Genomic DNA, 22,740 nt, shown 5'->3' with positions numbered 1-22,740 from the left:
CTTGTGATATGCCCAAACCTTTACATTGTTTTAACTTAAAATGTGCCCTCTGAGGTAAACACTTGACGGATGACAACTGTAACTGAGGATAAGGGGACTTTCTGCAGGCCTTGTTAAAGGTTCAGGTGCAGCCTGTATTAGCTTCAGGAAGTTTGGTGTTATTGGTTAAGGGTTTTGTTTGTAACAAATTCCGGGCAAAGGACAAAACAAATCTGCTGAAGAAGAGGCAACTTTCATCATGTGTCCTCCCCTTGAAGGCTTCTTGCTCTTTGGCTCATAATGGATAGGCTCTGTAGCAGAGATTATTTTTCACATAGACACATGGTGGAGTACCCTGCATTAGCAAGTAACAGCTAAACCTATTCCTCAGTGTGCCTTGCTTTTATTCTCTTTCTTCCCTCCCATCTTGTATGTAGACTGTCTGTGTATTTTTTATTCTCTGGGTGGCATGTCCATATATTATTTTGGTAAAAGCATGCTGAGAATGTATTTTACTTTAAAAAGATTATTAAATACAAAATATGTAAGTTATAAGCACAGGGATATTGATCATATATCACCAATCTATCGCAGGGCACACACACCATTCACTCACATACTCGTACCTATGGGGAATTTAGAATCTCCAATTAGCATACCTGTATGCCTTTAGACTGTGGGACGAAACCGGAGCACCCAGAGGAAACCCACGCAGACACAGGGAGAACATGCAAACTCCACACAGAACGGCCCCAAGGGTTGATCAGGACCACAGAGCAGTCTGTGTCAGTCCAAAACCACTCTTGTGGTTGTGTACACTCTCTTTCTATGAAGCGTTTGATGCCAATATCATGGCACCCTGGGGCTTTTCCATACTACACTCAGACACTTAACATCGTAATGTTCTAGAACAGCATTTGCATTTCTGTTCTCTTTGCTGGGGCATCTGCCCCTTTTACCCACCCTTTCCCCACACACGCTGCTCCAGCCCCCCGCCCTCTCCTGGTTTAAGCCTATGCCATGAGACAACCCAGAGGCCTAGATGCATCAGCTTGATCCTCCTGATCTTCATATTGATGTGGATTTCTTTGCTTGGACTATTTTACCAGCTAGTTTAATGCATCTGGCTATAATATGCCCACCCTATATGTCTATTTGCTCGGATAGATTCCCTGTTAGCTGTCTATTACCATTTAGATTATCTTTAACTACTGACACCAGGCAGGCCAGATGAATCTGAATTCCTCCTGAGATTACTTCCTACCGGGGAGTCTATTTTTATTGTCACTGGGGAGTCATTTATCTCATTTGATGAATGAGGGGCTTGGTCTTTTCCAAATTTTTTTGTCTGCGACTGCAAAGCATCTTTGTGACAGTGCCTCTCTCAAAAGTGATGTACAAATAAAATTTAATTGAACAGAAATTGAATTGAATTGCAAATGAAAAGTAACACCAACACACATACACACAGAAGACTGGGGAAGACACTAACATCTTAGATGCCCAAGCAAGGCAAATATGCATTTGTACATTTCATGTATTTTCTGCTATAACTGCCTTCAAATAATCCTAATTGGCTGTTGCTATTGCTTCAAATAATGTAGGTCATGACTCATCACCAATCAGGCGGAACACAGGATCCCATTCTCCAGCAAATGCATTCAATTTATTTTTCTTTACATAAGATAGTCTCACTAGTGAAATCAAACATCGGCCTAATACATTTTTAACAAAAAGGATACATTAGGAGAAGCTTTTTTCAAACATGGTGAGTAATGTTAAGTCACATTCACATTAGAACTATTTTCTGTGGAGTGCGCATACAACTTCATCCAGTCTCTGCATTGACTCACAGAAAGATATGTATTTTTTTCATTTTGATCATGTAGCAATTTATTACTATAGCGTACTGCCATATTTAACACAATGTCATGTCATAGCCTCAAAACCAATTGAGATATGAGGTATTTCATTGCTTGCCAAATGAAAAATATATAACAGTGTAGTAGTGTAGTATAATGGGTAAGGAGCTGGTCTTACCTAAGGTCACAGAACACTGCATTTGTACCTTTGACATAACCAGCATTGTAAATGCATTTTTAAAAATGCATGTTATGTAATTTAAAAACCGTTTTTTTAAAGAGGGGGGCTTGATTGAAAGAACCTATTTTCCATACCACAGAATTTCCGACAGCCTATATTCTGCGTTCCCACTAAAACCTGTATAGACCAGACAAAAACACAGTGTGGAAGTGGATGTCCAGAAACGAATGTGCTTAGCAGTTTAGATAGAGTATTTGAAATGATTTTTACTTCCCTGTCTCAAATCATTTTAATAGGAACAGCACCTAATGTATTACAATACAAGCATCTTACATGATTTTTTTAAATTTTCGAATATTGTACTAGAGTGGAATATATTTTAACAGGACAGTCAATGTGTTTGTGTTAGGAAGTAATACAGATCTACACCTACAGTATTAAGTCTGTATCCATGTGGAATTATGTATTTTATTATATAATGTCTTTAAAGGTTAATTGGTGTCTTTAAAGTGCTGAGCTCAATATATAACTATCAAAGACATAAGCTTCATGATAACAAGTTTTTTTTATTTATTACTGGCTTGTTATCATCCATTGAGACCACTAACCAATAAAGTCACTTTTTACCAAAAAAAAAAAAATTGCCTTAGCATACGAGTCATATATCAAAGTAAACTACAATGCTGTTTTGAAGACGTGAAACTATTCCATCTGATTTTTAAAAAAAGTACATAACTCAATGTGAATGAGCAACAAAGAGCATCTATTCATAAATACACTTTTTAAACAATTTAATCTGAATTTTGCAGTGTCAAAATCTGTTATTAGTGGATGAATGCACGATTAAATAAATGTTTATATGTATGTTAATGACTGCGTGAAGGAATATCCTTTTTATTCGAAGCAAACGAGTTCCGGAATAGAACACTGTGCCTTTAAGAAACCGGAAACGCGCACATACTGTACCCGGGTTACACGTTTATTTTGGTAAGCCCGCTGGCTTCCAGACTGCGATGACGCCTTTACACTTATTTTGTACACTACGCTGTGGTGCAAGGGGCTTGATACACCGAGGCGTTCTTTGCACTGGCATCAAATTCACAGCCTGGGATTGTCGAAACGCGCGCTGCTACACCACCTCTGCCGGGCAGGCCCCTGTCAAGACTATGGAGGAAATACTGAAGAGGACTGTGGCTCCGTTACCCCCGTATGAGACGAGAGATAAGTCTCCGCCTCCCCCGGAGTCCAGCAGCGTGGAGTTTATGCATTTTTACAGAAGCTTAGATAAGGAGCAAAAGCTTGAATTCCTGGACAGGCTATCACGGGATTTTGGTGTGGACCACAAAAGCGTTTCAGAGCTGGCCGCGAAAGCAGTCGAAACGCAGCTCCGGGACTTGCCGACAGTCCTTCAAGTGGAGGACAGGCTACGATACATCCTGACCCCTCGTTACAGACAACTGTTCGGTCATATTAGCAGGGTAGAGGGAGGGGTGAAGTTTTTGGTGGATCTACGCGCAGACATGATCGAAATAATTTCATCCAAAGCCAGCGAAAGTCCTCACTTAAGGGTAAATAATGCATATCGCTGTAAACGAGTACAGTGGCCCTGCGTTGTCAATCTTCACAGCAAACGCTTTTTGTGAAATAGCTAGGTTTCCAGATGGAAACTTACTAAAACAGTTAACATAAAGCATCCTCTACTACATGACACACATCATATGAAATATTGTCTTAACGGCTAAATATGTATTGGGTGCCATAATAACAATAATAATAATTTACACAATAATAATAATAAATGTGCATTGTTGTTATAATAATAATAATAATAATAATAATAATAATAATAATATTATTATTTCTGTTTTGCCTTGTAAAGGTTTTTAAGATTATTCCAAAGCAGTTCTAATCAATACAGGATGTCTCCAGTTTCAGAAGTTTCTAACATCAGTGAACCTTGTTCCATTACTTTATGCCTTTTCTGGATTTCACATCGGCCCAAAATAGCATTTTTGACCGATTTGAACGGAACAGTACCGTCTATGCAAATAGGGCTGACAGAGTTATCTGACTGGACTGACTGTTTGCAAGTGCTGTTTTGTTGATTAAAGAAGAAAAGACAGTTTTTTTAAATGAAAACAACTTTTCTGACTACTGAATGGACAGTAGGTCCTGTTTGACCAGTATAGTCATTCTACCTCTTTCTGGAGCACTAGTCCCTCTGATACCCCAATAACAGGTTAGGTCTGCTGTGGGTTTTGAACTGTGGCCCTTGTCCATCCCCTCCACAAAACAAGAGATAGCCTATTAGCCTGCTGAGCTAAAGACTAAGGACCACAGGCTGGGGAAATCAATCACACTTTCATTGTTTCTCAGGAGGGGTGACATTGCTTTCTGTGTTGACGTGCAAACTGATGGCTGTGAACTCTACTATGCTGCAGCCTTGTACTCTCTTGCCTCCCCATCCACCCTAAACTTGTTCGATTTGTGGTGTGAATTCAGAGATATTCCACTGTTCCAGCGGTGCTTTAATGTGTTCACAGTTGCCCAACCCCTCCCATGCTGAGTGTTAGTTACCATGGTGATATACTTCAAAAGAGTGCATGGCGGGAATCTTTGAAGGAGGAGGATTTAAATTCCGACTTGGCCAGCCTTCATCTCACTGGCTCAGGACATGCCACATTTTTTTGTTGGGGGGGTGGGGTGGGGAGGGGAGGGTGGCGGGGGGCTGCAGAGCTGTAATGAGTTGAATAGGATAGCACTGGGACAGGAAATTCTAATTGTTCTTCAGTTAACTGCAGCTTGCATAGCTCGGCTCTTATCATACCCTTCGGTTTTTGCCTGTTCTCTTTATAGGTGTAAGGTCATGTGATGCTGTAGGTGGTTTTTACAGTTGCTTTTTACAGTTTAAAAAAAAAACTTGCTATTCTACCGTGCTGCCTGTGCAAGCATTTTTTCCCCCTCAGCTGTTTTCTGTTTGAGAAAAATTAGCTGGGGAGGTTAAGTGGTGGTTCCCAGGTGATACAAGGTGACCTGACCTGCCCTCCCTTTTATCAGCTGACACTTTTTTCTGAGTTCCTTCCCCTTCCCCATGGTAATATCTGGTTTGTGTGTCACCACCATGGACAATCCATCCAGCAGGGATAGAGCTAGGCCTCCATTTTGCATGTTGGTTAGAATGTTAGCCTATGGATCTGAGGCCTGTGTGATATTGTGGCATATTAGTTTGAGTTTGGGCTTGGCTCTGGAACTGAGGACTGAAAGTGTATGTTGAGTAGTGTTTAGAGTGCTGGACTGTAGATCTGAGAGATAGTGAGGAATAGTAGTTAGAATTCTGGACTCTGGACCTGAGAACTGTGGGTTAGTGTGGAGTAGTGGTCAGAGCACTGGATTCTGGGCCCGAGGACTGGGAGTTAATGTAGAGTAGTCTTGGAGTGCTGGACTATGCGCCTGAGGACTGGTGTCATAGAAGTAGATTGCATTTATAATTGTGCTCTCAAATAAATTTTAAAATTAAAGGGGGAAAATTGACCTTGGCTGCTGCCAATGTGTAGCACCCAACTGGATGATTTTGTAGCAGCCATTTTGCACCAGAACACTCACCACACACCAGCTGAGATGAAGAGAGATAGACAGAGCACTAGGGCTGTCGGTTTTGAATATTCTTTGAATAGGATTCAGTGTACTTGTAGTAAAGGGTTAACAAGTCCTGTTTTTGTATTGTCTCTATCTGTCAATGATTTATGTACGAACCTTCAGTGGAACATTACGTCCTTTGCCTTTGTGCCCTTCTAGCAACCCCTTGTGGACGTGCATGACAAGAGGTGCTTAAGAGTATCCTATAAATTTTATGGCAGTGCAATAAATATAAAAATATAGCTTAATCAAAACACTGTTTTTTGTTGGAATTCAATATTCAAATGATTTTTTTTTTGTCCTGGTTTACAGCACTACAGAGCGCTGGACTCTGGATCTCAGAACAGTGAGCTACTGACGAGCAGTGGTTAGAGCACTCAGCGAATCTTGATTTTGTTCACTCAAAATTTTTTGATTTACTCTAATGCGGACGACTATCTCAATTACGCAGTGAAAAATCCAACCGAGTCAGTGGTCTACATAACATGCAACGTAGCATGAAATTGTGAGCGTCATAAATCAACTCTCTAGCAAAGAAACAGTACAAATGTAATGCATTTGTGGAGTATCTCTAGGAGTGTGTGTGTGAAGTGACAGTATGGCCCAGTGGTTGAAGAGCTTCAATTCTCAGTCCCTGCTGTTGTACCCTTGTGCAAGGTAAAGTGACCCGTTTGCTTTGGTAAATGTCCAGCTGTTTCTATGGAGTATATGTAAAAATACGGCTGTGCAATCACCGCAGATAAGGGCTTAGCAAATATGCAGTGTAAAGTGTTTTTGAGATTATGTAACCAATGGTTTTTGGCTACAGTGCACAATAACAAGATGGAGAGCACCACTGCAGTACTTCGTTATGATGAAGTGTGTGACACTGGATAAATTAGCGGGTGCTGGTGTTAAAAGCTTCTTTAATTACTTTTGTAGCATCCAGAAATGTGTGAAATGATAACAGCTCTTTATTACTCTGGACCATGTGTTTAACACCCACGGTAATGCTGGAGAGGGTGCTTGGTTGCTTCATAAATAAAGTTAGGGTTTGGAGTCTTGGAAGGTACCATCTTAAGGGGGAGGGGGTTAGAGGGACACATTGCTAATTGGTTAATTAAGGCTTTTGGGAGAGGAAGATAAGTCAGTGAAGCAGCAGAAACATTATGATTTACAATTTTTTATGAGGCATACTACATGACATGGTTATACAGTGCAGTGAAAAAGTATTTCTTCCTGATTTCCTCTTTTATTGCATATTTGTCACACTGAATGGTTTCCAATCTTTGGACAAAATGTAGACAGGGAAACGGAGTAAACAGAAAACATTTTTAAAAAGTATTATTTCATTTATTTAATGAAAAAGTTATCAGACACCCATATCACCCATGTGAAAAATTAATTAATTGTTATTAAATCAACCAATTTAGCAAATTTCAGCTGATTGCAGCTGGCTCTGTTAAATTTAAACCTCACTTGTTTGGAACCTTACCACAAAGTAGTCGCCACATTTTTTATAAGCACACTATGCCACGATCCAAGGAAATTCCAGAAGAAATGAGAAAAAAAGTTGTTGAAATATATTAGTCTAGAGTTACGAAGCCATTGCTTAGGGACTCCATCGTACCACAGTGAAAGCCATTATCTCCGAATGGAGAACACTTGGAACAGTGGTGAATCTTCCCAGGAGTGGCCAGCTTTCCTAAATTTTTCCAAGGGCACAGCAACAACTCATCCAGGACATCAGAGAAGATCCCAGAAGATCATCCAAGGAACTGCAGGCCTCTCTAGCCTCAGGTAAGGTCAGTGTACATGACTTCACAGAGACTGAGCAAAAATGGAATTCATGGGAGAGTAGCAAGTCAGAAACCACTGCTAATCAAGGGAAACATCAACGCTTGTCTCACATTTTCAAAAAAGCACCTGGATAATCCCCAAGCCTTTTGGCATGAAGTTCTATAGACAAATTAGTTAAAAGTAGAACTTTTTGGACGACAGGACTCCCTTTAAGTCTGGTGTAAAGCAAATACAGCATTTCACAGTAAGAACATCATTCCAGCAGTCAAACACGGTAGTGGTAGCGTGGTGCTACACAGCCTTGGGACTTGAACGACACTGCCATTATTGAAGTTACCATGAATTCTGCTCTGTGCCAGAAAATTCTTAAGGAGAATGTCTGGTCATCTGTCCGTGAGCTGAAGCTTAATTGGGTCATGCACCTGTGTTTTGATCCAAAACACAAAAAGTGAATCCCCATTTAAATAATTTAAAAGAAACTCAATTTTAGAGTGGCCTAGTCAAAGTCCTGACTTGAACCCAATAGAGATGCTGTGGCAGGACCTGCAATGAGCAGTTAGTGCACAGAAACCTATCAATTTATCTGAATTATAGCAGTTCTTCAAAGAGGAGTAGACTAATATTGTATCCACCCGCAATGTGAAAGACTGATATCAAATATAGGAAGCTTTTGGTTTCAGTTATTGCTGCTAAAGGTGGTGCAACCTGTTGTTAAGTTTTAAGGGGACAATTACTTTTTCACATTGGTGATATGGGTGTTTGATAACCTTTTCATTAAATAATAATTTTTAATAAAAAATAATAATTATAATAATAATATAATAATTAATAATCAAAAAATGTTTTGCACTTATTCTGGTTCCCTTTGTCTAATATTACTTTTTGTCTGAAGATCTGCAACCATTTAGTGTGACAAATATGCAACAATAGAGGAAATCAGGAATGGGGAAAATATTTTTTCACAGCACTGTAGAGGCCAAGAAACCTGAAGAAGAGAAGCAGGGCTGGTGTATGTGGAAAGGAAGTGTTCTGAATAATGTTTTGAAGGCTGAGACATAGAAGTGGTTGGTTTTGGCATAGAAAGGGACACAGAATTTTTCCTTGTTCTGAAATCACAGTAATGAATGATGCATAGGCCTACATCACAAGTTCTAGATATTCCTGCTGTAGTTCCAGAATTTGCTGGTTGACACCTAAGGTTCCTTCAGTGTTGTGCGTGTATGTCTGTATGTGTGTGTATTTGTGCTTATGCGTACGTGCATGCGTGAGTGCATTGTGTGAATTTATGTGGCTTTTTGTGTGAGTATGTGGCTGTGTTCCTTGAATGGATTTTCATATGTGCTGTATCTTTTATACGCCTGCACGTGGTTCGAGTTTATTCACGTGTCTGTGCTTGTTTTGCGTTTGCTTTGTTTATGTGTGTGTGTGTGTTTATACTGTATGTGTATCTGTGTGTGAGAGTTGGCACAGACTGGCAGCCAGTGACCGCGAGCTTTTTAAATACCCCTCTGGAATTCAGCGACCTGAACTCTGCCCCAGATCTGTGAGCTCTGTGAGTTAGCGCCAGCGCTACATGGACACAAATTGGCTACTCACTCACTCACGATGCCCTCGTGGGCCACGATGAGGCAGAGGACAGGGCTGGCAGTGACAGCGGTGGTAATTAGCATATGGCTTGTCCAGATGTTTTATGGCTCCTCTCAGGACCCTGACAGGAACGGAAACTTCTATTTTAATAAAATATGTTACATTAGGCTATGTTATGTAATATCACAGTATTTACAACGCTTATGTTGCTGCTTTCAGATATTGTAAAAAATATATATATATTGTGTGAAAAAATGCTCAGCTGTGAAATATATATTTTTTTATTACATTTTCAAAAAAGTTTACATATTTACATTATGTTTAAGGATACAGTTTCCATGGGACGGTTGAAAATGGTCATCCCAGGTCATCTTGTGTGTTTTCCCTCTCTGGTCAAGTCTGCGTTTGTTTACTTCCTCGAGGACTGACATTCCATAAGAGACATCTCTTACGTACATGGGTGTCCGAATGTAACGGGGAGCCAACTTGGGTATTAACTCAGATTACAAGTTACATTCCCAGGTGGGACACTGGTGGTGCACCTTTAATCATGACGCTTAACCTAAATATCTTCAGTGAAAATATCAATCGGAGGAAATGGGATTATAAAGTGTGTGCAACACACAAAGCAGCATAAGTTTCTCTAAATAAGAACACCTGCTAATTGTCTGAATTTAACTGTAATGTAAAATTGTAACTAGAACCATTAATGCTTTGTGTTAAACTTGACTGTGCTGTCTCCAACCTGAAGACAGCTGAGTGCTTTTTTGCTTATTGCAAAAACACCACGGTTTGATTTTGCTTGTTTTAGACTATGTGTGTGGGTGCCTGATTGACCAACAGGGCTTGCTGGAGATATATATCGATATATATCCTCTCTCTCCATCTGTGGGCGATGCCACTGCCGATTTTGTGTCACCCTGTTCGGCTGCCCAGCACACTTGGCACCGAAACTCTGGTGGATTTGATACCATGGGGTCGATCCACGTGTTAGAACAGTACTTCAATAGGATGAGCCACCCACCCAGGTGCCCATATTTCTACACTAGACTAGAGTCATTTCAGTGCTGTTTGCTAAAGTACGATGTAAACTGGAGATTCCAGCTGCCTCTCAGCTGTTTGTTTGATGTGTATACCTCAGAATCATCTCCAGCTGGAACCAATAAGAAAGCGGATTTTGAACACAGTGGGTCAGAGCCATTGGCATAGAGTCACATTGCAGTCTCACGCTGGCCCCTTCAAGCACTATTGGGGGGTTATACATGTATTTACCAAACTGGACGTGCGCCACTGTATTTTCTCCTCAAGTCTTAATTCACAGTGTTCACTGGACAAAGCCCTTCATTTAGGATGTTTTGCTATATCATGGTATTCCTCATTGCAAGCTAGTTAAATCCTTCAAGGGTATAACTCCCCCCTCTATGTATTAGATCTGACGAAAATGTTTGAAGTTAAGTTTCTAAATCCCAATAGTACACTGCCAGCCAGCTGAACCCTGGAAAGTAAAGTATATACTGCTGTGGCTGTTAATCATATCACGCATTCATTCATCATATCCGGGAGCTTTTTTGAGTGAATACAACATTTTTCTTCAGCCGTTGCGGAGAAGAAACCCCATCATGGTGGGTAGATCCTTTGAAGAACTGCCACAAAGATTTGTTGAGAAAATGCAAATGTGCTACATTGCACAAGCCTAGTTGTTATACAATTTAATTATTTTATACCATATCACTATTAACCCTATCTTTCCCTTGTCAAATACCCAGACAGTTAAAAACATAAAAATTTAGCTTCCATCAATGCTTGTGAATTCCAGGTTTTGGATCTAGTTTTTGGCTGCCACGGCATGTTTTAACAAGAAGTTTTTGGGGAAGTTTTCCAAGCAAGTGAACAAAGAGATATCAAATTATCTCACTGAGCACAGGAAAGATGTGGACATTCAGACTACTGGCAACACAGAAGGTTATGATTTCACTTGCTCTAGAAAAGTGAACTTCCAGGTCCAACTTTAAGACAGCATGGCTCCCCCAGTTGAGTAGAGCATAATAACAGAAGGTAACAAGAATAGGCCAATCAGCCCGTCTTGGCTTGTCTTTTACCTACAAACTAGAGTATCCAGGACTGCGGCTAGCTGTGATTTGAAAACTAGAATAACTAATGATGAGAACAGGCCATCCAACCTGTCCTGGCTCTTCATCTACCTGCTGACTGGACTATCCAGCACTGTGTCAAGACAAGCATTTACTACGACCTAGCAAGTTCCATGCGTTGGCAAATCTCTGCGTAGTCTTCCTGTTGAGCAGAGCACGGTACCAGACATTGATGCCAATTTCAGTGATCAAAGATAACGTAGACCTGAAATACCCCAAGAAACGAGAGAGCTTATTAGTAATTAAATAATGAAGGTTCCTCGTTCTAGGGTGTGCAGTTATCAGAGCTGCCAGGGCTGTCACTATAAATTCTAAAGCACATTTATTTTCACTTTTCGTCCATCGATTTTCCCATCTGCTCTAAGGTGAGCTGCGGTATCTCAGAAAGGAAAGGCCAAGGGGTTCCCAGGCACCGCCTCCCCGACATGCTTCTGTGGTTCCGCTTGCGTTGTTTGTCACCACGGTGCGGCAAGCATGAGGCTATCCAATCACAAGAGACAGAGGGTGGCCATGGGAGCCAAAACTTCAGGGACCTAAAACTTAAATCCTGGAGGCTGCAGCGTTAGCTTATTTTCGATTGGCTGAAGTTGAGTTGAGTTCGCACAACTTGTTTCCATGGCCTGAATTGACTTTATTGAAAGAAAATCAGGAAATCCAGCAGATGCCGTAGTTGCTCACAACTGGAAATTGAGATCCACGATGTGCATATATTATCTCAAGGTTTTTTTTCCAACTTCTTTCTGATTTGTATCACATTATATGGAGCTCTTTGTCGGCAGGTTGCCATTGTCATGGGGATGTATCTGTCCAGTGATTGTTCTCCAGTCTTAAATGTCATGCGATCAAGGAGTGGGTTCTTTATAGTACCAGCTGGGTCCTGAGTGCTGTGCATTCACTGAGCTCAAAGCAAGCAGACAACCGAGCAATTGTGCAACTGCTATGGAAACCCACTTTGGCCTAATGAAAAATGTGCATCATTTGTACGGCTGAGGCTGGAGATGGGATCGGTCGGGCCGCAGGTATCATTGAGCCTAAAGTGCACCACTTGAGGTTCGTTTGATCCGTCTTCCCTCGCCTCTCATTTCCTTGCGCCGGTTAGACTGCAGTGCTGTAGCTTTGCCATTACCAATGCCATAACTATTATCTGCCATCTGGAGGTGTTTTGCATTTCAAACGCAGTGCTTTGCATGAAGGTTGAGAAGGCGGTGCCTCCTCGCTGAGTGTGCCTGTGCTTGCAAGCAGGCGTTTCTATTACTCCTGTCCGGCCAGCGGAGGAGGGGTGGCCCCCTGTAGCGGGGTTTCTCCTGAGGTTTCTCCCCATTGGGGAGTTTCCCTATTTCCTCACTTGTTTGCTTTTTGCGGTTCAAGCCTGGTTTTTGCCCTGGTTTTTCCTTTTTGTTTGTGAAGCATCTTTGTGGTAGTGTCTCTGTAAAAGAAGCTATGTAAAAGATGCTTTACAAATAAAATTGAATTGAATTTATTTGTGTGTGTGCACGCATGCACGTATGTATTTACTGTAGAAACTGGGGAAAAGTTTAAAGGGCAACAAAACTGGTTTCTAGTGTGAAATGTAAGTTATGAGGAAAGTTACTTAATATCTTAAAGCTCAATAAAAGGAGAAGGGGAGGGGAGAGGTTGTTTGAGGATCTGAAGTTCAGAACAGGGATAAAGTGAATTCCAATCGATTTTTCAAGTTGAGCTCTGTCAGTGGAACAAGGGAGCAAAGGTGTAAAGCAAAAGGTAAATTCCACACAAATATCAGGACGTATTTTGAAAGAAAATGATCCATGGATGGAATAGCTTGGCAAGTCACATCCAGGTTCGATACAAATGTAGACACTCTAGTTTGTTGGTAAGTGGTGAACATAGAAGGGCTGAATGGCCTTTTCTCATCATTATGAGTTATAATGTTCTTATGTGTTACTGCATATGTGTGAATGTGTACATGGCTCATGTCCCATTTGGCAGCCATATTTTCCTAGCTTTGCTTTTATGTATTGCAGCTGATTATCCTTAGAAACACTATGTAGGATGCAATCTCCCAGAATGATTACTTTTATTTTTGGGCTTGGCCAATAAACACTCTGTCACCCCGAAGGCCAAACACAAAATATACCTGCCATGGGTGGACAGGAACAGAAGGATGAGCCTCTCTCACACGCACGTACACTCTCAAGCACTGCACTCTGAACTTACACACACACACACAAATGCAAACACACATACATACATATACCCACACACGTGGAACTTCATGCCAAACCGGAACTCAGTATGACTCAGCTATATCAGTCTGTTGTGTGTGTGGAGAGAAAAGCTCAGGAACAACAGAGGGAGACATTGAAAGAACAGGAAGGACTGCAGTTCTGAAGCTGTAATTTGGCCGGAAGAGTTGCTAATTCTAATTCAGGTCCATTTAGCAAAATGGAAAATGTAAATAGCATTCATGTACAACTAAGCCTTCTTATTAAGCACAGTCTTAAAGGACAGGAAGTTCAGAGAAACAAGGAGAACAATCTGAACACATTGCATGCTTGTGAGCATGTGTGTGTGTGTGTCTGTGTCTGTTTAGTTTTTAGCCTATAGCATTTTTGTGTGTGTCTAAAGAGGGGCATACATGTGTGTGTGCGTGAGATAGAGGGGTTTGCGTGTGTGGCTGTGTGTGTGTTTGTCGAGAGTAATTTGTGTATCTGTGTGTGCTTACAGAGCTGTGTGCTTGAGTGCATGCACGTGTGCGAGTGCTTTGCTAGTTCTCTCGCTCTCTTTTTAAACGAAATGTGACCCTGAGAGCTGATTGCACTTACCCAAGCTCCTTTTCTCCATAAATCTTCATTGCTCGCAACCATAGCGACTAATGAAAACATCCAAAAAGCAAATAAACACTCTGCTGAGGGGAGACAATAAAAACTCAGATCCCCACTGCCGCTCTCATCTCCTTCCTTTAAAGAAAATTGACAAATAACTTGACTGCAGATAAATTGCATCATAAATTAATTTACCCAGGAACTCTTTGCCCGTAGTCATGCTTCTGCACTGTGCCCTCTGCTGACATTTCCACAAACTCCAGCATTGTCCTTAGTAATTTAGTATAGCTGTAAAGCTGTGATCTTATAATTAGAACAGCTACAAATCTTCTCATAGTGACCGTGTGTATGGACAGAAGCATAGTCTACACACAGAGAGGGTGTGGAGGCTTAGTTGTTTTACATTGTGTTAGTGTTGTTTTGACATTTCTCCCTACCCTTCAGGACCTTAATGGGACCCTGAAAGGCCTGCTGTCAGAATGGTTTTCTGTTGGTTTGCTCCATCTGGAGAGGGTTACCTGGCAGTCCCCCTGCGAGCTCCTTCAAAAGATTAGCCAGTTAGTAATACGGATGCTATACACTACATGCACAAAACACACTGCACACTATACACTACATGCACTATGCACACTACATACTATGTACTGCATGCACTATACACACTATACACTACATGTACTATACATACTGCGCACTATACACTACATGCATTATACACATTATACACTGTACACTAAATGCATTATACACACTATACACACCATGCACTATATACACTGCATGCACTATACAAACTCCACTATACACAACATGCACTATGCACACTACACTACATGCACACACACTACACACTATACACTACATGCACTATGCACACTACACTACACGCACACACACTACACACTATACACTACATGGACTATGCACACTACACTACATTCACACACACTACACACTATACACTACATGCTCAATACATATTATACTGTATACATGCATTATACGCACTGGATATTATACACTGCATTCATTGTACACACTACACACTATGCCCTACAGGTATGGACACTACACATTATACAGTACATGCATGATACACACACATACACATACGTGTCACACACATGTTTTTTCCTGGTGTGACCCCATGGTAACGCCACGCCCTAACCCCCCTGCCCAGGTACGAGGCGGTTCACCCCGTGAGGAACTGGACGGACATTAAGCGCAGGGTGGGTCCTTACCGCCGCTGCTATGCGTTCACCCATGCCGCCATGCCTGGAGAGCCTCTCATCGTCCTGCACGTGGCCCTGACTGAGGACATCTCCAACAACATCCAGGTGAGAGCCCCCCCCACTAGGTAAGGGAGCACGGGATTGGTCAGACTTGCAGTCAGTAAAGTGATTGCTTCACTTGATAAACTGAGTTAAACTGATTGCTGGCCTGATGGAGGATCAATGTCCATAAATATTTCCATAGCAGGTTTAATTATACAGGAACAGATTGTAATGTACTCTAAGCACGTATTGGTGGCAGAACTTAACTAGAATTTGTAGTTTAGCGCCAGTGTAAGAATGCCTCACAGTCTCTGCAAACCCTGTTTTCTTAACTCTGTTCCAGAGTATGAAATGTCTTTCCTGAAGTCTTTTATTTTCCTAACTTGTTTGACTAATAATGCATCTGGACAGTTCCAAAAGTTTCATCCACCAGTAGTCTCTTCGCTTCTGTGGACTGGTCAGTCACAAATATTTTATGTTCATTTCTTCTCTCTCTCTCTCTCTCTCTCTCTCTCTCTCTCTCTCTCTCTCTCTCTCCCCTTTTCTCCTCACCCCCACAGACCATCCTGCGAGAGTTTGCTACTGTGGACACCGAAGAGGACGTAAACAAGATAAATTCGGCTATTTTCTACTCCCTCTCCTCCACCCAGGCGGGGCTGCAGGCAGTGGACCTGGGGACCTACCTTGTCAAGAAGGTGGTGCTCAAGCTGCAGGTGAGTGAAGCCAGAGCCACAACAAACCCCATTCAGCCCTTCTGGGCCTCCCATTTACCTGTGAACATCCACTGTCCTCAACGCACTGGGGTGCATGTGAGAGAGTGTGTGATGGTGTGTGTGAAAGAGTATAATGTGTGTGTGAGTGTGATGGTGTGTGTAGAAGAGTGTGATGTGTGTGAGAGTATGATGGTGTGTGTGATAGAGTATAATGTGTGTACGAGTGTGATGGTGTGTGCGAAAGAGTATGATGTGTGTGATGGAGTATTATAATATGATTGTGTGTGTGAAAAATTGTATGATTGTAATGGTGTGTTAGACAGTATGAGGGTGTGTGTGAGAGAGTGTGGTGATGTGTCTAAAAGAGTATAATGGTGTGTGTCAGGGAAATCATGATTTGTGGCCTACACGGCCTCTCGCATGTGTGTGAGTGTGTGAGATGAACTGCAGACAGGAGCTTTCAACGTCTGCCACCCCTCACAATTACACATAATTCAGTGGCCTTCTCAGCTCTCAATCACTCTGATCCAAGGAAGCCACTGTCAGATTTCCCTCAACCCCACAATCCCAAGCTCACTGACATCATCACCAACAAAGAACCTGTTTGTATCCAATTACAGGCCTCCATCATACTTAATGGAAAGAGACAGAGAATAAAGTAGCAGCACGGCTTCTCTTCACCCTGGAATGTTTCATTTTTTTTCTTTTTTGAATATTTTGTTTCGATCCAGTTTTCCTCCCCTTTTAAACAATACTCATTTGCCGTCCATCTCGTTTGGTCATTCTCAAACACCGTACTTTTTCTATGAATCCCCCTGCCTCTTTCCGCCTGTTGTTCCAACATGTCTCTGGTCAATGGCTTGTTCTTGTGATGACTGCCTGTCTTGTGTTGGCTCTGCACTGCCCCCTGGAGGCGAGAGAGGGGACTGCAGCTGGATCGTGCCAGCCTCCGGTGCCCTAGGGGCAGAGAGAGGGAGAAATAATGAAATTTCAGCTGTCACCATCGATCATCATGAGAGTAGGAGAGATTGCGTGTCTGGGAGCTAAAGCTACCTTTTATTAAATGAGGAGAGAATTGGCTGGAAAAGCAGGAGGCATTCGGCTTGATAGATTCAAATTACTTTTTTTTCAAGGCCCATCTCCATAAATATATAAACATGGAGTGGGTTGGTTAACCCTCTCTTTCTGAGCGCACTCCATACAGTCGCTGAAGAGGAATATTGGCTAAAAAACTCGAACTGTTGCCATTTTTAACGAGATTCAACTAAGCCGGAAAAACGTAATTTAGTGGGGTACGTATGGCCACATGTGATCACCTTAGTGTGTTTGCGTTCGTGTCTGTGTTAGTGAGGTCAACAAGGGGCATCAGTGCGTCATTGACAAGCTTAAACGCTTCCTTTTCAGCACTGAAATTTACACAATAGAACCTTGCAGACTTGACCGTAAGACAACAGAAAGACTTTCAGGGGCAAATGTACTTTTGTGATTTTTTAGTTTGAGAGTGATCACTCGGACGTAAATGAGGAAAGCACTGAGCGGTCTACATGGGCAGAGGTGGTGGGGGTGTAAAATGGCTTTGCACTGTAAAGAAGAGAGCCACTTTAAAATAAAAAAAGAATGAAAAGGTAATGAAATTTCTGCTAAGGGAAGAGTTTTCATCCAGCAGAACTTGACCTCTGACCTCTAGAGACCAAAGTTCATGTGGAACATCCTGTGCTCATTCACTCCTCATCTCCGTTGGCTAGTGGCTGGCTTAAATAAAACACAAACCTGTGCTTCAGGCCTATGGCGCAGCAAGAGGAATGGCATCCTCTTACCTGCAATCTATTATTAAACCTGTCTCACCATGTCTCTTCTCTACTGTGGCCCCTGGTCCATATCCTGCTGCTGACTGAAAATAAACCCATTTAGTCTGCATCTTGGCTCACCTAGCCCTGACTTCTGAGCATTTCACATTAGTTTCATGGCCCTATCTAATGCTAAATTGCAAACCCGTATCCCCTAAACATTTGTTTCCTAATAATGCTGCATTCCCTATGTCCCTCTTGCACTTACCACAGCATCTAACTTTGTTCTAAGACTGTGCAGTTTCGTCTTTTAAGTTTTGGTCCTGATTACTTGGCATGGTCGCCGTTGCCTAAACCAGTATGTGTGTGAGTCGCTCTGGATAAGAGCATCTGATAAATGCCTGAATGTAAATGTAATTTGCTTGAAGAGAGGGCATTACTTCATAAGGTCAACCGAGCAATGCATGACAAAATAACTAATGAGAGAAACTGAAAATAAACGACCCAAGGAAAAAATTAAAATTGAGGGAAGGGGTGACAGACTGAAGAAATGAAGAAGAGGGAGAATGAGAAGAGAGGGAGAGAGAATGAGAGAGAAAATCATCAAGTGAGAGAGGTTGTTTCAGGCCACTGAAGTACTCTGTTTCATTGGACAGGGTTTCAGTTCATCTTGTGTACTAACCGCCCTGAGAGCTCCACATCTGTTCATACCAGCAGAGTTAGAGAGAGAGAGAGAGAGAGAGAGAGTTTTAACACACCTTTATTATAACACTACAACAAAAAACAAGGCACAAAAACCATCAACCCCCATACATTACACAGAAGGAAAAAAGAGTAAGAGAGAGAGAGAGGGAGAGGGAGAAAGGGCAAAAGAGGATAAAAACAGAAGGAGATTTCACAATAAATGCAAGTGATGATTAAAAAAAATTTAAAAAACAAAAAACAAACACAAGACCCCTGCAAAGAGAGGCAAGTAAGACCCATCTCTACAGTCAGTAATTGTGAAGGTCCAGCCTCCCCTCCCCATCAACGTGACTCAGGGCCCCATCAATCCCCCACAATGACACAAACTTGGGTGCGTTTTGGACGAGAGAGAGAGAGAGAGAGAGAGAGGAGATGAGGCGAGGGAGACACAGGGTCAGGGAAGGAGAGAAGGAGTTTCAAAGAGAATGAGTGGGTGAGAGGTAGCGAGGGAGAGTGAGAAAGGAGAGGAAGTTGGAGGGAGGGAGGAAGGGGAGTGAGACAGGGGTCAAGGAAGGAGAGAATGAGTGGGTGAGAGGTAGAGATGGAGGGAAAGAAAAAGAGATAGGACGGAACACACAAAAGCTTTTATCATTACATAAAACCTGCATTTTATAGTACACCAACTTAACTCACCTCAGACCCCCCCCCCCCAAACAAAAAAAAGAAAAAAGAAAGGTTAAAGGTCCAGGAAGCTGAAATCTCTGAATTCTTTGCTAATGTGTCATTTTAATATGTCTTTCACATTCACAAACGGCTCAGAAATAATTAAATTTGACTTTTGCAACAAAAAAACAAAAAAAATGTCTAAAAGCCTATGTCAAAATTGGCTTGCTTTCCCCCTTGACTAAATGGCAGGTTTTCAGTGGGCGGGGTTAACTGGGTGTTAGTTATGTAACAAACACACTAAGCCCAGTGAAATCCTTCCTACGTGAAAATGCCTAAGCATTGCCCCTTTTCTGGATGCAGCAAAAGCAATGTTCTTTTTTCCTTTTCCCAAAAATGAAGAGACCTGCAAGAAGTGGGTTTCATTTCTGGAGCTCGCGCGGACTGTGATATTGCAATAAAGCTTTCCGTCAGTATTTACTGTTCCATTTTCTCCTGGAACTTGTCGCAGGACAGATGCGTGTTGGATCGGTAAGTAGGCCCACTGTCAGCTTGCGATAATTAAATAGCTTTCAAGCTTAGACACGTGGAATCAAAGCCTTTCTTTATTCGGGTTTAATGTTCGGAGTTTCAGACTGCTGTGGAGTCTTATGTCAGTGGACAGTAGCTCAGTGTTAGAACTTTGTTACACATTGAATGATCTTCAGCTTCAACTCTACGATGGTAAAGCCTAGCTTATGTTGCTTTCTATCGTTTTGTCTGGTAATGTAATGTTACTGCGTGGGACAAACTGGCTGTAATGTAGCAAAGAGAAGCAGTTTACGTATGACACGTCTTGCATATATGAATGTTAATGAGCGCGGGATACAGGCCCACCCTGTCCTTGTTTGCTGAACAGGTCACAATAATCTAATTGTGTTTATTACAATTTAATGGCTATAACTAGGTTAGAAACTTGAATCAAATATTAACAAGACAATCAATTGTAACTTTTGGGGAGTATAACCACAATCTGAATCCTGGACCTTTAAAGCCCAACACACAACAGTCAACCCAAACACGTCTCCATCTCTTCATCATCTGACACGCGAAGAGCCCCCCAATACACCTCACCTTTTTAAATGTTGCTACATCATTCATCATTTTGTAGTACTCAGACTCTATGGCACATGGAGACACATCCCCGTAAACACCCACTACACATCAGTGCCCCCCCCCCCCACTTTGATATGTGTTGAAAACTGTATGATGGTCACACAGAGGTCCCCAAAAGAAAAAAATAAGCACCCTAGCCATAAAACAACAGACAAAACACAGGCTTCAGCCTTTCACAGTTAATGAAAAGTCAGAAAGTCTCACACACAGGTTCCTCCTTGCTTTGTTTATTGAGCAACATTTCCGCAAAATATGCCTTTGTTAGTGTGCACCTCTTTAACTTTAAGGTGTACGGCATTTTTGTGTACAGCCTTTCACAGTTAACCAATAGGCCCTGCACTGTTCCAGGGCAATATAGAGAGAAAGAGAGACATTTGATCTTTAACCAATCCTCTATTGGCACAGCCTTTGCAGTTAAAACTCAAAATATACAAGACATTTTAATAGACTGAACAGCTCCCCCCATACATATATGCAAGCCCCACCCTCCCAAACACGCACATTCTTTTCCATCTACTGAACCATTTGTACGTGTGCTGTTAACTGTGTCATTATTCAAATCACACTTCTCTGCTTTAGCCACCATTAAAAAGACAAAACTACGGACTCTTGTACTATACTGCACAGTACATCTCCCAGTACACATTCATCTCCCTCTTCGTGTTTGCCCATGGCAGGTGTTCCGAAGCAGTCTCGCAGTGCATTTTGAATTTGACCTCATTTTGTATTCGGGGTCACATTTGGAGCAGTGAGGCAGCAAACAGTCCGCCGTGGCGTACTGCCAGAGGGGGCGCTCTGCTCCCCCCTGTGACCTCAGTGGAGCGCGGGGCGGCGTCGGCCTGCCTCTCCCGGCCGAGGGGTCGCGTGCAGAGCCCCTGGGACGGAGTCGTGCCGGCGGGGCCCAGTTTGTTACCGGCGTTTCGGAAACGACGGTCTGAGAGGAAACAGCATCTCTGTGTGACGGCAGAGTTTAAGAGTTTTCAGTGCTTCTCACTCCTGAGAGAATCTTTGTGCGTGCTGTAAACACACAGTGCTGTGAAAGACTGTTTGACCCCCTTCCTGATTTCCTCTATTATTGCATATTTGTCACACTGAATGGTTTCTGCTCTTTGTAATATAAAATGCAATACTGGACAAAAGGTTGAATGGTTTCAGCTCTTTGTAATACAAAATGCAGTATTAAACAAAGCGAACTTGAGTAAACACAAAACACAATTTTTAAATTATTATTTTGTTTACGTATTGAAAAAATATATCAATAGTTATAGTGATGCTATGAATAATTTATTCAGTAAAGCTTTGACACATTTAGAATCAGGACCATAATATGAACCACTGCCCAACTAAGCTGTTCTGATGGGACCTATCCCTATCTCTCTCCCTCTCATTCTCTCTCTCTCTCTCTCTCTCTCTCTCTCTCCCTCTGCCTCTCTCTCTCTCTCTCTCTCCCTCTCCCTCTCCCTCTCGTTCTCTCTCTCTCTCTCTCCCCTTATCTCTCTCTCTAGGGTGAGTTTCCCCACATCTCCCAGTTCTCCAGCCTGTCTCCTATCCCAGGGTTCTGTGCCTGGCTGCAGGGCCTGCTGAGCTCGCAGCGCAAGGAGGGCCGAGGGGCGGGGCTGCTGACGGAGCAGGAGTGGCGGGAGGTGGAGGAGGCCACGGGGTCGGCGGGCGGGGCCGCGGACTCCCTGCGCAAGCTGCTGGCCAGCGGCGACTGGGCGCGCTCGGAGCGGCTGGCTCGGGCCCTGGAGCCGGCCCTCATGCGCCTCTGCGCCTGGTACCTGTACGGCGAGAAGAGGCGCGGCTACGCCCTCAACCCCGTGGCCAACTTCCACCTGCATAACGGCGCCACCATGTGGAGGCTCAACTGGCTGGCCGACTCCAGCCCGCGCGGCGTCAGCGCCTCCTGCGGCATCATGGTCAACTACCGCTACTTCCTGCAGGAGACCAACGCCAACAGGGCCGCCTACCTGCAGAACAAGTCCATCGCCGCATCTGACCAGGTGCTCGGCTTGGTATCGCAGCACCAGAAGAACAGTAAACTGTGACACTGCCCCCTAGTGTTCGAGAGGACACATGGTACAGCCTTGTAACGCAAACCTGTAGAGCTAGACTCTGTTCTACTTCAAAGAGTTGAATTTATCTTGAGTGATCTTTCTTGTGTGTGCACTACAAAAATAAAACAACAAAAATATCAAGGCAATTTGAATAAGAGCAATAAATCTTATCTTTTTCTCACAAGATACATTATCTTGCCTTGCACTATTTACATGGTTTATTCAACTTGTTTAAGAAAAAAAATCATCTTTGGTTAACTTGCAAAGATATTATGTCTAATTGAAGTTTATGAACTGAAACAAATACCACTATGGGCAAAAAGGTTATTTGAAGCAGGCTATCAGCTCTGATGACTATATATTACGATATTATTTATTGTGTAAAAATTAGAGTTCAGTTGCATTTCTTATTATCAGAATATAGAGTTAATG

At 42.4% G+C, this 22,740-nt stretch overlaps 1 protein-coding gene across 1 annotated transcript; it reads left to right on the top strand.

Moving 5' to 3' along the window:
- The first annotated feature begins 2,957 nt into the window (after nt 1–2,957).
- Nucleotides 2,958–22,386, top strand: mlycd (malonyl-CoA decarboxylase). Its single transcript, XM_035419228.1, has 5 exons — nt 2,958–3,590; nt 14,423–14,535; nt 15,159–15,315; nt 15,813–15,965; nt 21,760–22,386. Exons 1-5 carry the CDS (start codon nt 3,036–3,038, stop codon nt 22,297–22,299), a joined length of 1,518 nt encoding a protein of 505 aa, XP_035275119.1. The 5' UTR covers nt 2,958–3,035; the 3' UTR covers nt 22,300–22,386.
- Nucleotides 22,387–22,740: the final 354 nt, after the last annotated feature.

Source organism: Anguilla anguilla, chromosome 5 (genome assembly GCF_013347855.1).
Source record: "Anguilla anguilla isolate fAngAng1 chromosome 5, fAngAng1.pri, whole genome shotgun sequence".
Taxonomy (NCBI): domain Eukaryota; kingdom Metazoa; phylum Chordata; class Actinopteri; order Anguilliformes; family Anguillidae; genus Anguilla; species Anguilla anguilla.
This window is presented reverse-complemented; position numbering and strand designations above follow the sequence as displayed.

What these genes read in the sequence shown, in the direction of transcription:
- mlycd (XM_035419228.1), top strand. Translation starts at nt 3,036, where the DNA reads ATGACGCCTTTACACTTATTTTGTACACTACGCTGTGGTGCAAGGGGC. An exon ending in CTCCTTCAAAAGATTAGCCA is followed by an intron (nt 14,536 to 15,158) that starts GTTAGTAATACG and finishes CCCCCTGCCCAG; the next exon opens with GTACGAGGCGGTTCACCCCG. An exon ending in ACATCTCCAACAACATCCAG is followed by an intron (nt 15,316 to 15,812) that starts GTGAGAGCCCCC and finishes TCACCCCCACAG; the next exon opens with ACCATCCTGCGAGAGTTTGC.